Genomic DNA, 25,511 nt, shown 5'->3' with positions numbered 1-25,511 from the left:
AATGAGCACAGAATGTATAATATAATGTTCCTAATGTGCTTTTCAAATATGGCATCTGGCATAGTAATACTTTGCTTCATAAGGCATTACACATCCTGGTGATAATGCTTTATGCAGTTATAGATGTTCATGAGCAGCTATTAGCACCTATGTTGTGCATCATGATGCATTATGCATAGAATGTGTTATTAATGCACCTTTAATGCATTATAAAGAGAACATCCATATGAAGTGTTACCTGTTTGAACTGATTTCCTATGAAAATAGTGGTTTAAATAAAGTCTGATGTAATATCATCTAGAGTCTAAAATGGAGCATTAACTTTCTTTACTGAAAGTAGGATTACAGGTGTGTGTTAAATGTCTGTGAAAATGTTGCTGAATTGGGACAAATTTTGCAAGCTTTTTTAACACTGACATGCTAACTCTCAATTCAGAAATAATGAATAATTGCTTCAGTAAAATAGAGCATCTGAGACTGGGCCCTGTGAGAATGAGGCCTACTCTAAATAACAACTAGTCAATGTTTAGCTCTTTGACATGTCCATAAGACATTGAGACCTCATGACCTTGGAAATGTCTATACCAGAGAGGTTCATGTTTTAATAATCTTTTCATGTGTATGTTACATATAATTGCTTGTATGTATAGTATATCATACTAGTAAGTACTAGTAAGTACTGTATGATCTTACCATACTTTCATATCATTTTATATATAATGTTGTATAGCTAATATGTGACGTGTTGTATCATAATCAGTTATAAGTCGCACTCACTCATTTTCAGATAATAGTAATTAAACATTTAGATCATAATAATTTAGATCATAATAATTTAGATAAGTTATCTAAAAGTATTGGGTTGTTTTTGAATTTCAACTGATTTCACTAGAATAGTTTTCCTAACCTATCCAGATTACAGCTGTCGCATAGAGAATTAACTTAACAAACTGTTGAGGTTTCTGAAAATCACTGTTCAGTAAAGCACACTGTTCAGAATGTGTCTTGGGGTTGATATGACTGATTATGATGAAGCTAGTCACATATGTGTATCTTATAATATGTACTGTATATCATATATTACTGTATTTTATCATATCTTATTAGGTTCTCTTTTGTTATACAAACGTCCACCGCTTGTTACAGTTCTCCTCTTCTTGACTCCATGTCATTAGGTCCTTTGTCCTTGGGAAAAACACAAGAGTTACAAATATACTGGAGCAAAAATACAACCAGACCCATTATTTTAGATACCAAGCCAAACAATTTATCAGTTGGCAGAGACATAAACAGTACTTACTATTAACTCAGGTTTTCTGACTTGGTCCTTGTCCAAGGCCTGTTTGTCCAATAGAGCAGTGGTCTCCTCTGCTACTCTGTTAGACATGGGATGTCGTCCATTCATCTGAGGAGGTCCTGGACTCTGTGCATTAGGAGTCGGTTCCTTAGTCTTGTCATTAACCCTGAAATAAGACAACATTCACATTCATTATCCACCAAAACACTGTCCCCTATAGAGACAGAGGCTAACATGAACCAAGGGATGATGGGGTTGGTGAGGTTATCATCCAATGAGTACTGGATGTAGTGAAGTTTACCTGATGTCATGTGGTTCAGCATGTGTCTTCTGACAGGATTCAGGGTCTGTTCCCCCACTGTCTGCTGGCTTCCTGTCCTCCCCTTCTAGCACGCCTTCCTCTCCTGGGCTTCTAAGGGTGATTATTACATGGATAAGAATTTAAGGATCTGTTTCAGAGGGGTACACATGGTCTACATGTTCATGGCCTAAATTACAGAGGAGTGACTCACCTGCAGAGGAGGGGTGAAGTCTCACCAGCACCCTGACCTGGAGCCCCATCGGTCAGGTGTGATTCCCTGTGGAGTAAGATACAGACTGGATCAGGAAACAGGAACTCAAACAGTTATTGAACCTCCTCTACCTTCCCTTGCAACACTTTTGATCCACCACAAATAACACTTTACTCCATAGAGGCAGAGACTAACATGATCCATGGGATCAATTCTAAAGGGAGAAATTAGATTGTCATTCAATGGATAATGAGGATCTATTAAAGGAGTTCTCGTGTGGAGAATTTACCTGACAACCTTGGGTACATTCAGTGGAGGGGAATCAGCATGTGTCTTCTGACAGGATTCAGTGTCTGCTTGGTCATTGTCTGACGGCTTTCCGTCCTCCACTCCTAGTACGCCTTCCTCTCCTTGGTCGCTAAAGGAGAGATTATTACATTGCATTTAATGATATTGTTTGGGAGGGGTAATATTTTGTCCATGTCCAAAGCCTACATTACAGAGGACTGATTCACAAATATTACATTTTGTGTAGCATCACATGCAACTTTAAAGGCAAAAGATGGCTGCTGCTACATGTAGCGGATATGAGTAGGGCTCATGGTCTCATGATGAGGTAGCCCTGCCTGCAACTTCACAATAAGTGTCACCCACGGCCCAACAGGACATTTCTGCTTGGGCTAACAGTCAAAACGTTGGTTTCTCCCATGGGAGACCCGTGTTCGATCCTGCCTGTGACATACACACAGAACAGTGTAAAAGCCAGGATCTCACCGGTCAGAGAGCACCTGTCCATTCGTCTGAGGTGGACCAGAGTCTCAGCATCAGGAGGCAGGTCATCAGTATGGTCCTTAGTGCTGTAGGAGTAATAAGACATACAGTAATCAGAGTTCACATTTATTATGACCCCTTCCTCCACCACCACAATGTCCTCTATGGAGACAGAAACTAACAGAAACTAACATGACCCCTGGGATCAATATATATCAAGGGATTCTGATGTGGAAAAGTTTACCTGTCTGTTCCCATATTGTTAATCTCAATATCATTATTGGTCTGGCTTGGAAACCTATGTAGTAAGACACAGTATGCATTAAATCAGGATACATTTCTAGTGCACACACAACACTATAAAGGGCAAGGAAATAACTTGTAGATGGTAATAAAATAAACAGAAGATTTCTGACGTAATTTTCTGAGAACACAACAGTTTGGTGGTCTGTAAAGTAAACTTGTGATTGGGGTCAGAACCTTTTCAGTCAAGTTGTTTTAATACGAAGGGGTGAGAATTGTGTGCCAGTGGTTGTATGTGGAATGTACTGTTGTGTCATAATGAAACTGCCCTTACCCCTTCTTCAGCTTTTTGTCCACTAACCAACCAACACCGAGCAAAATTATAATGGCAACAGCAATTACAACTGAAAAACAAGAGACAGGGTTTACAATCAAAGCAACAATCCTAATTGTTTAAATGGTTGAACACAGTTTTGCCCATTGATAATAGCTATGATATTGTTTCAACTATTTCATGTTTTTAAGCTTAATAAGAGAGTGTTACTTTACCACACAATGATCACCTGGACTCACTCACCTGGGATGAGCCATGGGTGAGTGTTGTTATGGTCTTGGTTTTTCTGGTCGGCATCCTGCTTCACATTATCTTCAAAATAAAATGAAAGACATAGTTAATGAAATTCATAACAGAGAAGCATTTTGATGACTACCCAACAGAGAGCCACTGGAAACAACAGCCCTCCTTCAATATGCTATGCTCTGTAGTTACAAAGGAACACTCACCTGTAGTTTTATTCTGCCACTCAGGCGATTTCTCCAAAGGCTTCTTTGGCTCATCTAGAACAAGACAATATATATATATATATATATATATATATATATATATATATATGAATGTGTGAAACAAAACAACAAACTTGAAAAGCAATATACACATCTCACCTGATGCACCAGACACAATGAAATAGGTCCAATGCTCCTGATTCTGAAATATGATAACATCAATATATTTACATTTTATAATCAAATTGTTAACATGCAACTGGAATGTTTGATCTGGTATTGTACTTTACAAGGTAACTGTACATAGCCTAAACGGCAGTGATAAATAGCCATACTCACAGTCAAACCACTTATGGCAATATGGTTTACGTTCACACACTCTGGGAGGGTGATACAGGAGTAGTTGACATCAATCACATTGGGTGCTGGTGTAGTCTTTTTGTGTTGGCAAAGTTCCGCAAGCCACATAGAAGACTGTGGAAGAAAAAAGACAAAAGTTAAATTAAAAATCTACCACTCAAAAACAATCTTCTACATGTTTGAATACATTTGTCATTAAACTGTATCTACTGTCTATATTGAAGTGTAAAAGACAGTCATATTTTTGATTCTACAGTAATCTGATAGTGAAGCCTGTGAATCAATATTGAATCCCAAGTTTGCAAGTCGTACATCATCTGTAGTTGTAGTCACGAGAGTCTTGTGAGATACAATAAACAGATATCTTACATTATTGGAATCCACTGATTCCCACTCCACGCATTTAGGTTCCTCCTTCTCATCTACACAGTATTTGTAAGTATTTCCAGTTTGGAGGCTTGCACAACTAACATTCTTTGTTTCTTCTTCGCCCCAACATCCTGTAGAAAAAATAAGGAAGAGATACTGTATGTTGAAAAACAATTACCACAGCCATCTAGAGCACATATCTTTAATTACTGCTGTTGAAGAGATACAAATGTCCAGAAGAAGCAGCCTGCTTTATAAAGACGATAACGTATGATCGTGTTTGCATCACTATTTGTAGCCATATATCCCCTCCTCCCTCCCTCCATCCTTCTTTTTCAATGTTTGGGGGTGGGAGGATACAGAGGGTAACAGGTTTCACTTCTGGAATTTGGAGGAATTTGGAATAATGGGGGTTGGTGGATAGGAGTGGGAGGGAGGGAGGGAGGGAGGTAGGGTGAATGGAGGGTCTGTGTTGCTAGTTCTGCTGTACCACACCTTTCTGTGTTCATGATTAAGCTAAGCTACATTATACTAGGCCAACTGGTTAACCCTGTCCTCTTATCTTCCACAGTCTAACTAATATAAAGCCTTGTACCTCTATTCTGGTATCCCTTGGGAGAGATACTCTGACCACTTCCTGGTTAAATAAAGGTTAAATAGAACATTTTAAACTTACGACACAAACCAGATGTGTTTTGAATAAATAAAAACAGTTTAAGTTTGCAGAACCTGATAACATTAAGATATAGTGATATAGTTTGTAGAAGTGCAGGAGAGACATCTCACAACCAAAAATACACTGTAACAGTGTGTCAGTGTAGCTGTAGGTGGGTGTGGTGGTGGAATCAGGCGCAGGACGCACAAAGTAAGTCCAAAAGACTTTAGTTGTTTGGCAACAAAACACAGCACGAAAACAAATGCCCTGAGGCGAGAAACTCCGCACGCAGGCGAAATAAAGCGGGCGCACAAAATACGTGCGACAAAATACTCCAAAACACAGAATGGAGAGCAGCTCAACCGAGCAAACTGTACAGACAATAGCTAAGCGCACGACAGTGAAAACAATCACACACAACACTAGACAAACACAACGAGAACTTATAGGACACTAATTACACTAAATAACAGGTAACAGGTGTAACAACAATCAGACAAAAGCAAACGAACATAGAAACATGCAACGGTGGCAGCTAGTATTCCGGAGACGACGAACGCCGAAGCCTGCCCGAGCAAGGAAGAGAGGCAGCCTCGGCCGAAACCGTGACAGTACCCCCCCCTTGACGCGCGGCTCCAGACGTGCGCCGACTCCGGCCTCGGGGACGACCAGGACGACGCGGAGCAGGGTGCGTCGGGTGCCCACGATGGAATTCCATCAGGAGAGACGGGTCCAAAATGTCTCTCCTCGGCACCCAGCACCGTTCCGCCGGGCCGTACCCCTCCCACTCCACTAAATATTGGAGACCTCCGACGTCTCGAATCCAAGATGGACCTCACGGAGTACGCCGGTGCCCCCTCGATGTCCAATGGGGGCGGAGGAGTCTCCCTGATCTCACTTTCTTGGAGTGGGCCAGCTACCACCGGCCTGAGAAGAGACACATGGAACGAGGGGTTAATACTTTTATACTCAACAGGTAGTTGTAATTTGTAACACACCTCGTTCAACCTTCTCAGGACTTTAAATGGCCCTACAAACCGCCGACCCAGTTTCCGACAGGGCAGGCGGAGGGGCAGGTTTCTGGTAGAGAGCCAGACTCGATCACCAGGTGCGTACACCGGTCCCTCACTGCGGTGGAGATCGGCGCTCGCCTTATGACGACGGAGGGCCCGCTGCAGGTGGACGTGTGCAGCGTTCCATGTCTCCTCCGAGCGCCGCACCCACTCATCCACCGCAGGAGCCTCGATCTGGCTCTGCTGCCAAGGTGCCAGAACCGGCTGGTAACCTAACACACATTGGAAAGGGGTTAGGTTAGTGGAGGAATGGCGTAGGGAATTCTGGGCCATTTCGGCCCAGGGAACGTACCTTGCCCACTCCTCCGGCCGGTCCTGGCAGTATGTTCTAAGAAACCTACCCACATCCTGGTTCACGCGTTCCACCTGCCCATTACTCTCCGGGTGGTAACCCGAGGTGAGGCTCACCGAGACCCCCAACCGCTCCATAAAAGCTCTCCAGACTCTGGAGGTAAATTGGGGACCTCGATCAGACACAATATCCTCGGGTACCCCGTAGTGCCGGAACACATGGGTGAATAGTGCTTCGGCGGTTTGCAGGGCAGTAGGAAGGCCCGGCATAGGGAGCAAACGACAGGCCTTAGAAAACCGGTCCACAACGACCAGTATAGTGGTATTCCCCTGTGAAGGAGGAAGGTCAGTAAGGAAATCCACCGAGAGGTGAGACCATGGTCGTTGTGGAACGGGCAGGGGTAGTAACTTACCCCTAGGCAGATGTCTAGGCGCCTTACACTGGGCGCACACCGAGCAGGAGGAAACATAAACCCTCACATCCCTCGCCAACGTGGGCCACCAGTACTTGGCACTAAGACAGTGCACTGTCCGGCCGATACCAGGGTGTCCAGAGGAGGGTGACGTGTGAGCCCAATAGATCAATCGATCCCGAACCTCGAGCGGAACGTACTTCCGACCCTCCGGGCATTGAGGTGGACTAGGGTCGGTGCGTAACGCCCGCTCGAGTTCAGCATCGACCTCGCACACTACCGGTGCCACCAGACAAGACTCCGGCAGTATGGGAGTGGGCTCCACGGACCTCTCCTCCGTGTCATACCGCCGAGACAGTGCGTGTGCCTTACCGTTCTGTGACCCAGGGATGTACGTGATCTTAAATGTGAACCGGGTCAAAAACATATTCCACCTCGCCTGGCGAGGGTTCAGCCTCCTCGCTGCCCGGATGTACTCCAGGTTACGGTGGTCCGTCAAAATGAGGAAAGGGTGTTGAGCCCCCTCAAGCCAGTGCCTCCACACCTTTAGGGCCTGTACTACGGCTAACAGCTCCCTGTCCCCCACGTCATAGTTTCGCTCCTCCGGACTGAGCTTCTTGGAATAAAAAGCACAGGGGCGGAGTTTAGGTGGCGCGCCGGACCGTTGCGACAGCACGGCTCCTATACCGGCCTCTGATGCGTCCACCTCTACCTGAAATGGCAAAGAGGGATCCGGATGCGCCAGCACCGGAGCCGAGGTAAACAGGTCCTTCAGCCTCCCAAACGCCCTGTCCGCCTCGGCTGACCACTGCAGACGCACCGGACCCCCCTTCAAAAGAGACGTTATGGGAGCTGCCACCTCTCCAAAACCCCGGATAAACCTCCGGTAATAATTCGCAAACCCCAAAAACTGCTGCACCTCCTTCACAGTGGTTGGCGTTTGCCAATTACGCACGGCTGACACCCGGTCTACCTCCATCTTCACCCCTGACGCAGACAACTGATAACCCAAAAAGGAGACCGACTCCTGGAAGAACAGACACTTCTCTGCCTTGACATACAGGTCGTGCTCCAACAGCCTCCGCAACACTCGGCGCACCAGGGCCACATGCTCGACTCGGGTAGGCGAGTACACGAGAATGTCATCGATGTACACGACCACCCCCTGCCCCTGCATGTCCCTGAAGATCTCATCCACGAATGATTGGAAAACTGAAGGAGCGTTCATCAACCCGTATGGCATGACAAGATACTCGTAATGGCCCGAGGTGGTACTAAAGGCTGTCTTCCATTCATCGCCCCCCCTAATGCGCACCAAGTTGTACGCGCTCCTGAGATCTAATTTAGTGAAGAAACGCGCCCCGTGCAATGATTCCGTCATGGTCGCAATCAGCGGGAGTGGATAACTGTACTTCACCGTGATCTGATTGAGACCACGGTAATCAATGCACGGGCGTAATCCTCCATCTTTTTTCTTCACAAAAAAGAAACTCGAGGATGCAGGGGAAGTGGAGGGCCGTATGTATCCTTGTCTCAGAGATTCGTCTATGTACGTCTCCATAGCTCTCTTCTCCTCCTGAGACAGAGGATACACATGGCTCCGTGGGAGCGCAGCTCCTGCCTGGAGGTCTATCGCACAATCTCCCTGCCTATGGGGAGGCAACTGCGTCGCCCTCGACTTACTGAACACAATAGCCAAATCCCCATACTCAGGGGGAACGTGCAATGCGGGCACCTGGTTTGGACTCTCCACCGAGGTAGCCCCTACGGAAACGCCTAAACATCGACCCACACACTGGGCAGACCACTCCATCAGAGCCCTCTCCTGCCACGAAATAGATGGGTTATGGGTACTCAACCAGGGCATGCCCAGCACCACTGGATACGCAGGCGAGTCGATCAGAAATAGCTGGATCATCTCCTGATGACCCCCCTGCGCACACATCCTAAGTGGCGCAGTGACCTCCCTGATCAAGCCCGCACCCAACGGACGGCTATCTAGGGCATGAACGGGGAAGGGGACGTCAACAGGGAGAAGGGGAATCCCTAAGGCTAAACAAAACTTCTTATCAACAAAATTCCCAGCCGCGCCTGAATCTACCAGCGCCTTATGCTGGGAATGAGGTGCTACCTGTGGAAAACGCACAGGTATACAGAAATGTGCAACAGAGAGCTCTGGGTGAGTGGGGCGCCTACTCACCTGGAAGGACTCCCCAGTGCGGGACCTGTCGTCCTCTCCCCTAGGAGGCCATCCCCAGCACCTAGCCGCGGTGTGTCCTCCCCGACCACAGTTGGTGCAGGAGATGGACCCCCTCGTAAGCCGACCCCTCCTCTCTCTAGCGCCAGCGCCCCCGAGCTCCATGGGGCACGGCTCGGAGGCGCTGGAGGGTGAAATGGACGGACCCCCCTCGGGACGTCCGCGGGTAGCTAGCAGGGTATCCAGCCTGATGGACATGTCGACCAACTGGTCGAACGAGAGGCTGGTGTCCCTACAGGCCAGCTCCCTACGGACGTCCTCGCGTAGACTACATCGGTAGTGATCGATGAGAGCCCGCTCATTCCACCCTGCATCCGCCGCTAGAGTACGGAATTCCAAGGCGAACTCCTGGGCACTCCTCTTCCCCTGCCGGAGGCAGACCAGACGCTCCCCCGCCGCTTTCCCCTCCGGGGGATGGTCAAACACCGCCCTGAAGCGGCGGGAGAACTCGTCGTAGGTGATGGTGTCAGCGTCGATTCTCCTCCACTCTGCGTTGGCCCATTCCAACGCCTTCCCGGAAAGGCAGGAGATCAGGGCGGACACGCTCTCGTGTCCCGAGGGCGCCGGGTGCACGGTGGCCAGGTAAAGCTCCACCTGGAGAAGGAATCCCTGACACCCGGCCGCGGTTCCATCGTAGGCCCTCGGGAGCGAGAGTCGAACTCCTCTGGGTTACGGAGCGGGAATGGGCTGACCTGCCGATGGTGCGGGCAGGGAGGATGGCGGTGGAGGAGTCCCTCGGGTCTCCCAGCCTCGGATGGTGGTGATCACCTCCTGCAGTGCGGACCCCATCCGCAGGATCTGGTCATTTTGTTCGCGGACCCTGTCCTCCAACGTCGCCTGTGCTGCTGCGGCTCCTGCTGACTCCATCGAGAAGGGTGTGTGATTCTGTCAGTGTAGCTGTAGGTGGGTGTGGTGGTGGAATCAGGCGCAGGACGCACAAAGTAAGTCCAAAAGACTTTAGTTGTTTGGCAACAAAACACAGCACGAAAACAAATGCCCTGAGGCGAGAAACTCCGCACGCAGGCGAAATAAAGCGGGCGCACAAAATACGTGCGACAAAATACTCCAAAACACAGAATGGAGAGCAGCTCAACCGAGCAAACTGTACAGACAATAGCTAAGCGCACGACAGTGAAAACAATCACACACAACACTAGACAAACACAACGAGAACTTATAGGACACTAATTACACTAAACGATAACAGGTGTAACAACAATCAGACAAAAGCAAACGAACATAGAAACATGCAACGGTGGCAGCTAGTATTCCGGAGACGACGAACGCCGAAGCCTGCCCGAGCAAGGAAGAGAGGCAGCCTCGGCCGAAACCGTGACACAGTGCTGGTACTGTAGCCAACGCCCCCAAAAATGCTTTACTGCCAACGCCATTTTGAAGAAAAACTGGTTGTGGGACAATTTGTATTTTGCAATCTCTCTTTCCTGAGATATGTAACTTTTTCAAATTGAACTGCAAATAGCAAAGAGATAAGCAAACCCTCAAGACATCCAAAAAGCTAAACCAACTACACTAAATATGTGCCAGGAATTCAGGGTGGCTGCCACACATTGGGGAGACTAAAACATATGAAATGTCAGCAGCACCCAGAAAAATACAAAGAGAAGACAATGTTCTTACCTTGAATTAACAGGAGGTTTGTCAATAATAAACCAAATAGAGAAGAAAATGACATTTTGACCCCTTATTACAAACAACTGCGTGGTGCGTGCTGAGTTCCAGTCTGTCGGTGCAAAGCAAATGAAGGCGGGAAAGACACAATTTCTCTTGTTGTGTAATAAACGGAAGTTACATCACAAGGAGGAGCAACAATAACGTTTTGTGAACATTAAACTAGTTTTTTTGTCTTCAACTTAAGGCATTCAAATGAAAAAGTCACAATATTTTCAATCAATTTTCCTTTCACCATGTAAAGCCTCCAGTAGGATGACAACTTGTCTGATTCCTACTGGTGGGGCAGTCTGATAATAGTGTTATGCTTTAGTGCAATTTAGGTGGTGCACTGCAATCTGTGTCTAAAGTGCAGAACTCATTACTAAGTCCATATTACCTGTCTCCTACCAACTTGACCTGTCTAGAAGGTCACAAGGTCAGTATAAACTCAGGGTCCTGCACACAACACTTCTGACCACTAGAAGTGGCTCTTGTTGTACTGTAGGAATGAAACACATGCTTTTGTAGAACTTTACCTAATGGTAGATAACTTTACCTCATGGTAGATAACTTTACCTCATGTTAGATAACTATACCTCATGGTAGATAACTATACCTCATGGTAGATAACTGTTTGAATGATTCAACAGGTAAAGTGATCACAAGCAATTAGCGTTTTTAACATGTTTATAAAGATGATGAACACTCTAGGTTGACTGTGACATCTGACCGTCAGTGAGTGGAGGGTGTGAAGAGAATATCATTATTACAATCATGTAGTACATTTCAGAGTGGGAAGAAATAGGAAAACATAAGTAAAGTCATCATCCATACCATACTGTACCATACTGTGCCATATTGTACCATACTGTGCCATACCATCATTGTCTCCTGTGTGTTACTGGTGAATGCATCAGACATCCCACAAAGACAGACAGTACTTTAGACTCCATACAGTCTGTGTACATGATCAGATCTACAGTGTCTTGCAAAAGTCTTCATCCCCCTTGGCGTTTTTCCTATTTTGTTGCATTACAACCTGTAATTTAAATGGATTTTTATTTGGATTTCATGTAATGGACACACACAAAATAGTCCAAATTGGTGAAGTGAAAAGAAAAAAATTACTTGTATTCACCCCCTATGCTTTGAAGCCCCTAAATAAGATCTGGTGCAACCAATTACCTTCAGAAGTCACATAATTAGTCAAATAAAGTCCCACTGTGTGCAATCTAAGTGTCACATGATCTGTCACATGATCTCAGTATACAGTGGGGGAAAAAAGTATTTAGTCAGTCACCAATTGTGCAAGTTCTCCCACTTAAAAAGATGAGAGAGGCCTGTAATTTTCATCATAGGTACACGTCAACTATGACAGACAAATTGAGAAAAAATCACATTGTAGGATTTTTTATGAATTTATTTGCAAATTATGGTGGAAAATAAGTATTTGGAAATGGAAGACATACAAGACCACTGATAATCTCCCTCGATCTGGGGCTCCACGCAAGATCTCACCCCGTGGGGTCAAAATGATCACAAGAACGGTGAGCAAAAATCCCAGAACCACACAGGGGGACCTAGTGAATGACCTGCAGAGAGCTGGGACCAAAGTAACAAAGCCTACCATCAGTAACACACTACGCCGCCAGGGACTCAAATCCTGCAGTGCCAGACGTGTCCCCCTGCTTAAGCCAGTACATGTCCAGGCCCGTCTGAAGTTTGCTAGAGTGCATTTGGATGATCCAGAAGAGGATTGGGAGAATGTCATATGGTCAGATGAAACCAAAATAGAACTTTTTGGTAAAAACTCAACTCGTCGTGTTTGGAGGACAAAGAATGCTGAGTTGCATCCAAAGAACACCATACCTACTGTGAAGCATGGGGGTGGAAACATCATGCTTTGGGGCTGTTTTTCTGCAAAGGGACCAGGACAACTGATCCGTGTAAAGGAAAGAATGAATGGGGCCATGTATCGTGAGATTTTGAGTGAAAACCTCCTTCCATCAGCAAGGGCATTGAAGATGAAACGTGGCTGGTTCTTTCAGCATGACAATAATCCCAAACACACCGCCCGGGCAACGAAGGAGTGGCTTCGTAAGAAGCATTTCAAGGTCCTGGAGTGGCCTAGCCAGTCTCCAGATCTCAACCCCATAGAAAATCTTTGGAGGGAGTTGAAAGTCTGTGTTGCCCAGCAACAGCACCAAAACATCACTGCTCTAGAGGAGATCTGCATGGAGGAATGGGCCAAAATACCAGCAACAGTGTGTGAAAACCTTGTGAAGACTTACAGAAAACGTTTGACCTGTGTCATTGCCAACAAAGGGTATATAACAAAGTATTGAGAAACTTTTGTTATTGACCAAATACTTATTTTCCACCATAATTTGCAAATAAATTCATTAAAAATCCTACAATGTGATTTTCTGGATTTTTTTTCCTCATTTTGTCTGTCATAGTTGACGTGTACCTATGATGAAAATTACAGGCCTCTCTCATCTTTTTAAGTGGGAGAACTTGCAAAATTGGTGGCTGACTAAATAATTTTTTCCCCCACTGTATATACACCTGTTCTGAAAGTTCCCAGAGTCTGCAACACCACAAAGCAAGGGGCACCACCAAGCAAGCGGCACCATGAAGACCAAGGAGCTCTCCAAACAGGTCAGGGACAAAGTTGTGGAGAAGTACAGATCAGGGTTGAGTTATAAAAAATATCAGAGACTTTGAACATCCCACGGAGCACCATTAAATCCATTATTAAAAAATGGAAAGAATATGGCACAACAACAAACCTGCCAAGAGAGGGCTGCCCACCAAAACTCACGGACCAGGCAAGGAGGGCATTAATCAGAGAGGCAACAAAGAGACCAAAGATAACCCTGAAGGAGCTGCAAAGCTCCACAGTGGAGATTGGAGTATCTGTCCATAGGACCACTTTAAGCCGTACACTCCACAGACCTGGGCATTACGGAAGAGTGGCCAGAAAAAAAACATTCCTTAAAGAAAAAAATAAGCAAACATGTGGGAGACTCCCCAAACATATGGAAGAAGGTCCTCTGGTCAGATGAGACTAAAATTGAGCTATTTGCCCATCCCCACAGTGAAGCATGGTGGTGGCAGCATAATGCTGTGGGGATGTTTTTCATCGGCAGGGACTGGGAAAATGGTCAGAATTGAAGGAATGATGGATGGCGCTAAATGCAGGGAAATTCTTGAGGGAAACCTGTTTCAGTCTTCCAGAGATTTGAGACTGGGACAGAGGTTCACCTTCCAGCAGGACAATGACCCTAAGCATACTGCTAAAGCAACACTCAAGTGGTTTAAGGAGAAACATTTAAATGTCCTGGAATGGTCTAGTCAAAGCAAAGACCTCAATCCAATTGAGAATCTGTGGTATGACTTAAAGATTGCTGTACACAAGCGGAACCCATCCAACTTGAAGGAGCTGGAGCAGTTTTGCCTTAAAGAATGGGCAAAAATCCCAGTGGCTAGATGTGCCAAGCTTATAGAGACATACCCCAAGAGACTTGAAGCTGTAATTGCTGCAAAAGGTGGCTCTACAAAGTATTGACTTTGGTGGGGTGAATAGTTATGCACGCTCAAGTTTTCATTTTTTTTGTCTTATTTCTTGTTTGTTTCACAAAAAAAAATATTTTGCATCTTCAAAGTGGTAGGCTTGTTATGTAAATCAAATGATACAACCCCCCAAAAATCCATTTTAATTCCAGGTTGTAAGGCAACAAAATAGGAAAAATGCCAAGGGCGGTGAATACTTTCGCATGCCACTGTATGAGGGTCTACAGTAGCTACTGTTTATGTCCTCTGGCACGTGTGTGTGTGTGTGTGTTTGTATGTGTGTGTGTGTGTGTGTCTGCATAAACTTGTAAAACTGAAAACAAATCAAATCAAATCAAATCAAATTTTATTGGTCACATGCGGCGAATACAACAGGTGCAGACATTACAGTGAAATGCTTACTTACAGCCCTTAACCAACAGGGCATTTATTTTTAACAAAAAAAGTAAAAAATAAACCAACAACAAAAAAAGTGTTGAGAAAAAAAAGAGCAGAAGTAAAATAAAGTAACAGTAGGGAGGCTATATATACAGGGGGGTACCGTTGCAGAGTCAATGTGCGGGGGCACCGGCTAGTTGAGGTAGTTGAGGTAATATGTACATGTGGGTAGAGTTAAAGTGACTATGCATAAATAATTAACAGAGTAGCAGCAGCGTAAAAAGGATGGGGTGGGGGGGCAGTGCAAATAGTCCGGGTAGCCATGATTAGCTGTTCAGGAGTCTTATGGCTTGGGGGTAGAAGCTGTTGAGAAGTCTTTTGGACCTAGACTTGGCACTCCGGTACCGCTTGCCGTGCGGTAGCAGAGAGAACAGTCTATGACTAGGGTGGCTGGAGTCTTTGACAATTTTGAGGGCCTTCCTCTGACACCGCCTGGTATAGAGGTCCTGGATGGCAGGAAGCTTGGCCCCAGTGATGTACTGGGCCGTACGCACTACCCTCTGTAGTGCCTTGCGGTCGGAGGCCGAGCAGTTGCCATACCAGGCGGTGATGCAACCAGTCAGGATGCTCTCGATGGTGCAGCTGTAGAATTTTTTGAGGATCTGAGGACCCATGCCAAATCTTTTCAGTCTCCTGAGGGGGAATAGGCTTTGTCGTGCCCTCTTCACGACTGTCTTGGTGTGTTTGGACCATGATAGTTCGTTGGTGATGTGGACACCAAGGAACTTGAAGCTCTCAACCTGTTCCACTACAGCCCCGTCGATGAGAATGGGGGCGTGCTCAGTCCTCTTTTTTTTTTTTTTTTTTCCTGTAGTCCACAATCATCTCCTTTGTCTTGGTCACGTTGAGGGAGAGGTTGTTGTCCTGGCACCACACGGCCAGGTCTCTGACCTCCTCCCTATAGGCTGTCTCATCGTTGTCGGTGATCAGGCCTACCACTGTTGTGTCGTCGGCAAACTTAATGATGGTGTTGGAGTCGTGCCTGGCCATGCAGTCATGGGTGAACAGAGAGTACAGGAGGGGACTGAGCACGCACCCCTGAGGGGCCCCCGTGTTGAGGATCAGTGTGGCAAATGTGTTGTTACCTACCCTTACCACCTGGGGGCGGCCCGTTAGGAAGTCCAGGATCCAGTTGCAGAGGGAGGTGTTTAGTCCCAGGATCCATAGCTTAGTGATGAGCTTAGAGGGCACTATGGTGTTGAATGCTGAGCTGTAGTCAATGAATAGCATTCTCACGTAGGTGTTCCTCTTGTCCAGGTGGGAAAGGGCAGTGTGGAGTGCAATAGAGATTGCATAATCTGTGGATCTGTTGGGGCGGTATGCAAATTGGAGTGGGTCTAGGGTTTCTGGGATAATGGTGTTGATGTGAGCCATGACCAGCCTTTCAAAGCACTTCATGGCTACAGACGTCAGTGCTACGGGTCGGTAGTCATTTAGGCAGGTTATCTTAGAGTCCTTGGGCACGGGGACTATGGTGGTCTGCTTGAAACATGTTGGTATTACAGACTCAGTCAGGGACATGTTGAAAATGTCAGTGAAGACACTTGCCAGTTGGTCAGCACATGCTCGGAGTACACGTCCTGGTAATCCGTTTGGCCCTGCGGCCTTGTGAATGTTGACCTGCTTAAAAGTCTTACTCACATCGGCTACGGAGAGTGTGATCACATAGTCATCCGGAACAGCTGGTGCTCTCATGCATGCTTCAGTGTTGCTTGCCTCGAAGCGAGCATAGAAGTGGTTTAGCTCGTCTGGTAGGCTTGTGTCACTGGGCAGCTCGCGGCTGTGCTTCCCTTTGTAGTCTGTAATAGTTTTCAAGCCCTGCCACATCCGACGAGCGTCAGAGCCAGTGTAGTACGATTCAATCTTAGTCCTGTATTGACTCTTTGCCTGTTTGATGGTTCGTCGGAGGTCATAGCGGGATTTCTTATAAGCGTCCGGGTTAGAGTCCCGTTCCTTGAAAGCGGCAGCTCTACCCTTTAGCTCAGTGCGGATATTTCCTGTAATCCATGGCTTCTGGTTGGGGTATGTACGTACGGTCACTGTGGGGACGACATCATCGATGCACTTATTGATGAAGCCAGTGACTGATGTGGTGTACTCCTCAATGCTGTCTGAAGAATCCCGGAACATGTTCCAGTCTGTGCTAGCAAAACAGTCCTGTAGCTTAGCATCTGCGTCATCTGACCACTTTTTTATTAACCGAGTCACTGGTGCTTCCTGCTTTAGTTTTTGCTTATGAGCAGGAATCAGGAGGATAGAGTTATGGTCAGATTTGCCAAATGGAGGGCGAGGGAGAGCTTTGTATGCGTCTCTGTGTGTGGAGTAAAGGTGGTCTAGAGTTTTTTTTCCTCTGGTTGCACATTTAACATGCTGGTAGAAATTAGGTAGAACGGATTTAAGTTTCCCTGCATTAAAGTCCCCGGCCACTAGGAGCGCTGCATCTGGATGAGCGTTTTCCTGTTGATTTATGGCCTTGTACAACTCATTCAGTGCAATCTTAATGCCAGCATTGGTTTGTGGTGGTAAATAGACAGCTGTGAAAAATATAGATAAAAACTCTCTTGGTAAATAGTGTGGTCTACAGCTTATCATAAGATACTCTACCTCAGGCGAGCAAAACCTCGAGACTTCCTTAGTATTTGATTTTGTGCACCAGGTGTTGTTTACAAATATACACAGACTGCCACCCCTTGTCTTACCGGAGTCAGCCGTTCTATCCTGCTGATGTAGCGTATAGCCCGCTAGCTGTATGATATCCATGTCGTTGTTCAGCCACGACTCGGTGAAACATAAGATATTACAGTTTTTAATGTCCCGTTGGTAGGATAACCGTAATCTTAGGTCATCCAATTTATTTTCAAATGATTGAACGTTGGCTAATAGGATTGATGGAAGAGGCAGTTTACTCGCTCGCCGTCGGATCCTTACAAGGCACCCCGATCTACGTCCACGATATCTCCGTCTCTTCCTCACGCGAATGACAGGGATTTGGGCCTTGTTGGGTGTCTGTATGATATCCTTCGCGGCCGCCTCGTTGAAGAAAAAATCTTCGTCCAATACGAGGTGAGTAATCGCTGTCCTGATATCCAGAAGCTCTTTTTGGTTATAAGAGATGATGGCAGAAACATTATGTACAAAATAAATTAGAAATAACGTGGAAAAACACACATAATAGTACAATTGGTTAGAGGGCTGTAAAACGGCAGCCATCTTCTCCGGCGCCGCTGTCTCGCGTAAGAGTGACAGAAGACTAAATAAATCAGAGTTTGATCTTTCCCTCTCCTCCAGAGTGTCTAATTTGAAGAAAACACGACCACATGCTGGAAAGGAATATTTTAATGATAAAAGGAATGAAACGCATATTATAATATTAAGAAGTAATCTTAGGTTCTACATTTCTATTATATAAAACACAAAATTCTGCAGAATAGCCTTCCTAAATTTGCAGGCTATAGTATATATGTATATATGACAATGACAATAATGTGGAGGTTCCTTCATACAAATACATGCAGAAGGTTTGTTTCAAATAATACAAGAGATTATGAGGGACAATTGCATACATCAGACCTGAGTCGTTCATTAAACAATAGTCTTAAGTAACTCGCTCACTTGTATTGGTTGATTATAAGCAATGTATGAGCAGACTGTCAATCCAACAGTCAAAATGCATAGTACTATAAATTGGTAATGAAAATGTAATAAGGAAATCAAACTAAATACATGTGTAAGTTAACTAACCATAAAAAGCATCAGGCGAAAGCCATTCATACATGTATGGGACCAATCCACAGACATGACATATCAAATACATTACAAGTAAGTAAAATAACCATCATCAAAATATGAAGAAAATGAACCTTTTCTGACATCAAGGTTATAAGGTCTCAAAGTAAGTGGGTATGTAATTTGCCTAAGTCATTTGACCTGACAGATACTCTCAATGTGATAAACGTGATAAACATTCTAATGAAACGGCGAACACAAATATCAACATAGCTACACAATTACTGTCTAAAGGTCTGGTAATTTGCACAATGTCACTAGTAGGTGGGGACGTGGGGTACAGTTCCTTCCGCAAGAATTGTGGGTAACACTTCCTATGAATACCCTTTTCATAATGCGTTATAAGTGCCTTTATAACACCTTATAATCTATGCATTATAATGCATGACATAGGCTCTAATGGCTGCTAATAAATGTATGTATATTCCTACAGCATTATAAGCAGGCAGCATAATGCCTTATGATTATGAAGCTAAGTGATAAGACATACATGAAATGCTCTTTAGGAAATGTGTCAGAGGGGTATACTGTAACGACTTCACGCAGGAGTTCCACACTCCCGTTAAAGGGTATAGTTCACCCAAATGACAAATTACATTTGGTTTCCTTACCCTGTAAACAGTCCATGGAGAAGCTCAGAGAGCAATCCATGCTTTGGTTTTGTTTACCTGGCCACTGTCCTCAAATGCTAACTTTGTAGATCAAATCCAATGTCAAGTAATGTTAAGCCAATATCCCCTTTATAGCATTTTATTTGAGCTTCATGTCCAAATCATCGTAAAATAACTTCATTGAGCTACACAATCAATTGTAGACACTTTAGGATGATTTGTGAAAAATGCTTATATCAGGGTTATTGACTTGGATTTGTGCCACAAATGCTACAACGTTTGCTTTTCTGTGACCAAGTACAGTAAACAAAACCAAAGCATGGATTGCTTTCTTACCTTGTCCATAGACTGCTTACAGGGTAAGAACAACAATATGTAATTTTGCAATTTGGGTGAATTATCCCTTTATGCCTGCAAGACAGAGTACATAGGTGAAAAAGGGTGTGCAGTGCAATTGGAATATAGCCTACCATTTAATGAGCACAGAATGTATAATATAATGTTCCTAATGTGCTTTTCAAATATGGCATCTGGCATAGTAATACTTTGCTTCATAAGGCATTACACATCCTGGTGATAATGCTTTATGCAGTTATAGATGTTCATGAGCAGCTATTAGCACCTATGTTGTGCATCATGATGCATTATGCATAGAAGGTGTTATTAATGCACCTTTAATGCATTATAAAGAGAACATCCATATGAAGTGTTCCCTGTTTGAACTGACCAATCATGATTTCCTATGAAAATAGTGGTTTAAATAAAGTCTGATGTAATATCATCTAGAGTCTAAAATGGAGCATTAACTTTCTTTACTGAAAGTAGAATTACAGGTGTGTGTTAAATGTCTGTGAAAATGTTGCTGAATTGGGACAAATTTTGCAAGCTTTTTTAACACTGACATGCTAACTCTCAATTCAGAAATAATGAATAATTGCTTCAGTAAAATAGAGCATCTGAGACTGGGCCCTGTGAGAATGAGGCCTACTCTAAATAACACCTAGTCAATGTTTAGCTCTTTGACATGTCCATAAGACATTGAGACCTCATGACCTTGGAAATGTCTATACCAGAGAGGTTCATGTTTTAATAATCTTTTCATGTGTATGTTACATATAATTGCTTGTATGTATAGTATATCATACTAGTAAGTACTAGTAAGTACTGTATGATCTTACCATACTTTCATATCATTTTATATATAATGTTGTATAGCTAATATGTGACGTGTTGTATCATAATCAGTTATAAGTCGCACTCACTCATTTTCAGATAATAGTAATTAAACATTTAGATCATAATAATTTAGATAAGTTATCTAAAAGTATTGGGCTGTTTTTGAATTTCAACTGATTTCACTAGAATATGTTTCCTAACCTATCCAGATTACAGCTGTCGCATAGAGAATTAACTTAACAAACTGTTGAGGTTTCTGAAAATCACTGTTCAGTAAAGCACACTGTTCAGAATGTGTCTTGGGGTTGATATGACTGATTATGATGAAGCTAGTCACATATGTGTATCTTATAATATGTACTGTGTATCATATATTACTGTATTTTATCATATTTTATTAGGTTCTCTTTTGTTATACAAACGTCCACCGCTTGTTACAGTTCTCCTCTTTTTGACTCCGTGTTATTATGTCCTTTGTCCTTGGGAAAAACACAAGAGTTACAAATATACTGGAGCAAAAATACAACCAGACCCATTATTTTAGATACCAAGCCAAACAATTCACCAGTTGGCAGAGGACATAAACAGTACTTACTATTAACTCAGGTTTTCTGACTTGGTCCTTGTTGTGACACTCTGGCTCTATGGACTTTATAATTGAGCCAGGGTTGTTCATTTTCTTGTGTTTGGGTGTATTTCATTTGGTGGTGTTGGGGATGGGTGAGTTTCATTTTGTTTGTGTCTATGGTGATTGGTCTATGACTCCCAATCGGAGGTAACGAGTGTCAGCTGTCGGCTCGTTATCTCTGATTGGGAGCCATATATATTCTGTGTGTTTTCTCCTTTGTTTTGTGGGTTATTGTTCCGTGTTTCAGTAGTTGTACTGTGGACTTCACGAGTCGTCTTTTGTTTTGTATTTTACGTGCTTTACTCTAATTAAAGTCATGTTCGTTCAACGCGCTGCGCTTTGGTCTCCTTCACTCCTAGACGATCGTGACACTTGTCCAAGGTCTGTTTGTCCAATAGACCAGTGGTCTCCTCTGCTACTCTGTTAGACATGGGATGTCGTCCATTCATCTGAGGAGGTCCTGGACTCTGTCCATTAGGAGTCGGTTCCTTAGTCTTGTCATTAACCCTGAAATAAGACAACATTCACATTCATTATCCACCAAAACACTGTCCCCTATAGAGACAGAGGCTAACATGAACCAAGGGATGATGGGGTTGGTGAGGTTATCATCCAATGAGTACTGGATGTAGTGAAGTTTACCTGATGTCAGGGGGTTCAGCATGTGCCTTCTGACAGGATTCAGGGTCTGTTCCCCCACTGTCTGCTGGCTTCCTGTCCTCCCCTTCTAGCACGCCTTCCTCTCCTGGGCTTCTAAGGGTGATTATTACATGGATAAGAATTTAAGGATCTGTTTTAGAGGGGTACACATGGTCTACATGTTCATGGCCTAAATTACAGAGGAGTGACTCACCTGCAGAGGAGGGGTGAAGTCTCACCAGCACCCTGACCTGGAGCCCCATCGGTCAGGTGTGATTCCCTGTGGAGTAAGATACAGACTGGATCAGGAAACAGGAACTCAAACAGTTATTGAACCTCCTCTACCATCCCTTGCAACACTTTTGATCCACCACACATAACACTTTACTCCATAGAGGCAGAGACTAACATGATCCATGGGATCAATTCTAAAGGGAGAAATTAGATTGTCATTCAATGGATAATGAGGATCTATTAAAGGAGTTCTCGTGTGGAGAATTTACCTGACAACCTTGGGTACATTCAGTGGAGGGGAATCAGCATGTGTCTTCTGACAGGATTCAGTGTCTGCTTGGTCATTGTCTGACGGCTTTCCGTCCTCCACTCCTAGTACGCCTTCCTCTCCTTGGTCGCTAAAGGAGAGATTATTACATTGCATTTAATGATATTGTTTGGGAGGGGTAATATTTTGTCCATGTCCAAAGCCTACATTACAGAGGACTGATTCACAAATATTACATTTTGTGTAGCATCACATGCAACTTTAAAGGCAAAAGATGGCTGCTGCTACATGTAGCGGATATGAGTAGGGCTCATGGTCTCGTGATGAGGTAGCCCTGCCTGCAACTTCACAATAAGTGTCACCCACGGCCCAACAGGACATTTCTGCTTGGGCTAACAGTCAAAACGTTGGTTTCTCCCATGGGAGACCCGTGTTCGATCCTGCCTGTGACATACACACAGAACAGTGTAAAAGCCAGGATCTCACCGGTCAGAGAGCACCTGTCCATTCGTCTGAGGTTGAACCAGAGTCTCAGCATCAGGAGGCAGGTCATCAGTATGGTCCTTAGTGCTGTAGGAGTAATAAGACATACAGTAATCAGAGTTCACATTTATTATGACCCCTTCCTCCACCACCACAATGTCCTCTATGGAGACAGAAACTAACAGAAACTAACATGACCCCTGGGATCAATATATATCAAGGGATTCTGATGTGGAAAAGTTTACCTGTCTGTTCCCATATTGTTAATCTCAATATCATTATTGGTCTGGCTTGGAAACCTATGTAGTAAGACACAGTATGCATTAAATCAGGATACATTTCTAGTGCACACACAACACTATAAAGGGCAAGGAAATAACTTGTAGATGGTAATAAAATAAACAGAAGATTTCTGACATAATTTTCTGAGAACACAACAGTTTGGTGGTCTGTAAAGTAAACTTGTGATTGGGGTCAGAACCTTTTCAGTCAAGTTGTTTTAATACGAAGGGGTGAGAATTGTGTGCCAGTGGTTGTATGTGGAATGTACTGTTGTGTCATAATGAAACTGCCCTTACCCCTTCTTCAGCTTTTTGTCCACTAACCAACCAACACCGAGCAAAATTATAATGGCAACAGCAATTACAACTGAAAAACAAGAGACAGGGTTTACAATCAAAGCAACAATCCTAATTGTTTAAATGGTTGAACACAGTTTTGCCCATTGATAATAGCTATGATATTGTTTCAACTATTTCATGTTTTTAAGCTTAATAAGAGAGTGTTACTTTACCACACAATGATCACCTGGACTCACTCACCTGGGATGAGCCATGGGTGAGTGTTGTTATGGTCTTGGTTTTTCTGGTCGGCATCCTGCTTCACATTATCTTCAAAATAAAATGAAAGACATAGTTAATGAAATTCATAACAGAGAAGCATTTTGATGACTACCCAACAGAGAGCCACTGGAAACAACAGCCCTCCTTCAATATACTATGCTCTGTAGTTACAAAGGAACACTCACCTGTAGTTTTATTCTGCCACTCAGGCGATTTCTCCAAAGGCTTCTTTGGCTCATCTAGAACAAGACAATATATATATATATATATATATATATATATATATATATATATATATATATATATATATATATATATATATATATATATGAATGTGTGAAACAAAACAACAAACTTGAAAAGCAATATACACATCTCACCTGATGCACCAGACACAATGAAATAGGTCCAATGCTCCTGATTCTGAAATATGATAACATCAATATATTTACATTTTATAATCAAATTGTTAACATGCAACTGGAATGTTTGATCTGGTATTGTACTTTACAAGGTAACTGTACATAGCCTAAACGGCAGTGATAAATAGCCATACTCACAGTCAAACCACTTATGGCAATATGGTTTACGTTCACACACTCTGGGAGGGTGATACAGGAGTAGTTGACATCAATCACATTGGGTGCTGGTGTAGTCTTTTTGTGTTGGCAAAGTTCCGCAAGCCACATAGAAGACTGTGGAAGAAAAAATACAAAAGTTAAATTAAAAATCTACCACTCAAAAACAATCTTCTACATGTTTGAATACATTTGTCATTAAACTGTATCTACTGTCTATATTGAAGTGTAAAAGACAGTCATATTTTTGATTCTACAGGAATCTGATAGTGAAGCCTGTGAATCAATATTGAATCCCAAGTTTGCAAGTCGTACATCATCTGTAGTTGTAGTCACGAGAGTCTTGTGAGATACAATAAACAGATATCTTACATTATTGGAATCCACTGATTCCCACTCCACGCATTTAGGTTTCTCCTTCTCATCTACACAGTATTTGTAAGTATTTCCAGTTTGGAGGCTTGCACAACTAACATTCTTTGTTTCTTCTTCGCCCCAACATCCTGTAGAAAAAATAAGGAAGAGATACTGTATGTTGAAAAACAATTACCACAGCCACCTAGAGCACATATCTTTAATTACTGCTGTTGAAGAGATACAAATGTCCAGAAGAAGCAGCCTGCTTTATAAAGACGATAACGTATGATCGTGTTTGCATCACTATTTGTAGCCATATATCCCCTCCTCCCTCCCTCCATCCTTCTTTTTCAATGTTTGGGGGTGGGAGGATACAGAGGGTAACAGGTTTCACTTCTGGAATTTGGAGGAATTTGGAATAATGGGGGTTGGTGGATAGGAGTGGGAGGGAGGGAGGGAGGGAGGTAGGGTGAATGGAGGGTCTGTGTTGCTAGTTCTGCTGTACCACACCTTTCTGTGTTCATGATTAAGCTAAGCTACATTATACTAGGCCAACTGGTTAACCCTGTCCTCTTATCTTCCACAGTCTAACTAATATAAAGCCTTGTACCTCTATTCTGGTATCCCTTGGGAGAGATACTCTGACCACTTCCTGGTTAAATAAAGGTTAAATAGAACATTTTAAACTTACGACACAAACCAGATGTGTTTTGAATAAATAAAAACAGTTTAAGTTTGCAGAACCTGATAACATTAAGATATAGTGATATAGTTTGTAGAAGTGCAGGAGAGACATCTCACAACCAAAAATACACTGTAACAGTGTGTCAGTGTAGCTGTAGGTGGGTGTGGTGGTGGAATCAGGCGCAGGACGCACAAAGTAAGTCCAAAAGACTTTAGTTGTTTGGCAACAAAACACAGCACGAAAACAAATGCCCTGAGGCGAGAAACTCCGCACGCAGGCGAAATAAAGCGGGCGCACAAAATACGTGCGACCAGGGACGGCCTGTTCAATAGGGCGATATGGGCGACGCACTGCCAAACGGGAAAAGGAAGGGATTTTTTTTCTAATCAATTATATCACGGCAACAGTAGTTATCAGTGTTGTAATCTATACGTCTGATCTGCCACAGTGCCACACTGCCACTAAATGTCGAATCAGGCTAAAGTCGTGCTTCAAATGGCTCCACCCCCTTTTGG

The 25,511-nt window shown here is 43.9% G+C and overlaps 1 protein-coding gene and 2 long non-coding RNA genes across 3 annotated transcripts; all 3 read right to left on the bottom strand.

Moving 5' to 3' along the window:
* Window positions 1-1,620: 1,620 nt before the first annotated feature.
* On the bottom strand, window positions 1,621-2,609 carry LOC311137774. The gene is made up of 4 exons (XR_014613978.1): window positions 2,584-2,609; window positions 2,099-2,227; window positions 1,810-1,875; window positions 1,621-1,709 (listed from the first exon to the last, which is right to left on the bottom strand). It is a non-coding gene; the product is annotated as an uncharacterized lncRNA (long non-coding RNA).
* A 546-nt stretch (window positions 2,610-3,155) lies between these two features.
* LOC311137768 lies at window positions 3,156-3,675 on the bottom strand. Its single transcript, XR_014613977.1, has 3 exons — window positions 3,607-3,675; window positions 3,401-3,469; window positions 3,156-3,227 (listed from the first exon to the last, which is right to left on the bottom strand). It is a non-coding gene; the product is annotated as an uncharacterized lncRNA (long non-coding RNA).
* A 17,549-nt stretch (window positions 3,676-21,224) lies between these two features.
* Window positions 21,225-24,065, bottom strand: LOC311139601 (uncharacterized protein; the record flags this gene model as incomplete). Its single annotated transcript, XM_084174511.1, has 10 exons — window positions 21,225-21,417; window positions 21,553-21,663; window positions 21,764-21,829; window positions 22,053-22,181; window positions 22,538-22,621; window positions 23,113-23,182; window positions 23,356-23,424; window positions 23,562-23,615; window positions 23,757-23,799; window positions 23,967-24,065. The coding sequence occupies 10 exons, from the start codon at window positions 24,063-24,065 to the stop codon at window positions 21,225-21,227; spliced, it is 918 nt and encodes a 305-aa protein (XP_084030637.1).
* Between the last annotated feature and the right edge of the window lie 1,446 nt (window positions 24,066-25,511).

This window comes from Coregonus lavaretus (genome assembly GCF_964263955.1).
Source record: "Coregonus lavaretus genome assembly, chromosome: 2".
Classification (NCBI taxonomy): Eukaryota; Metazoa; Chordata; class Actinopteri; order Salmoniformes; family Salmonidae; genus Coregonus; species Coregonus lavaretus.
The sequence above is the reverse complement of the archived record's forward strand: the minus strand, read 5'-3'. Positions and strand labels throughout refer to the sequence as shown.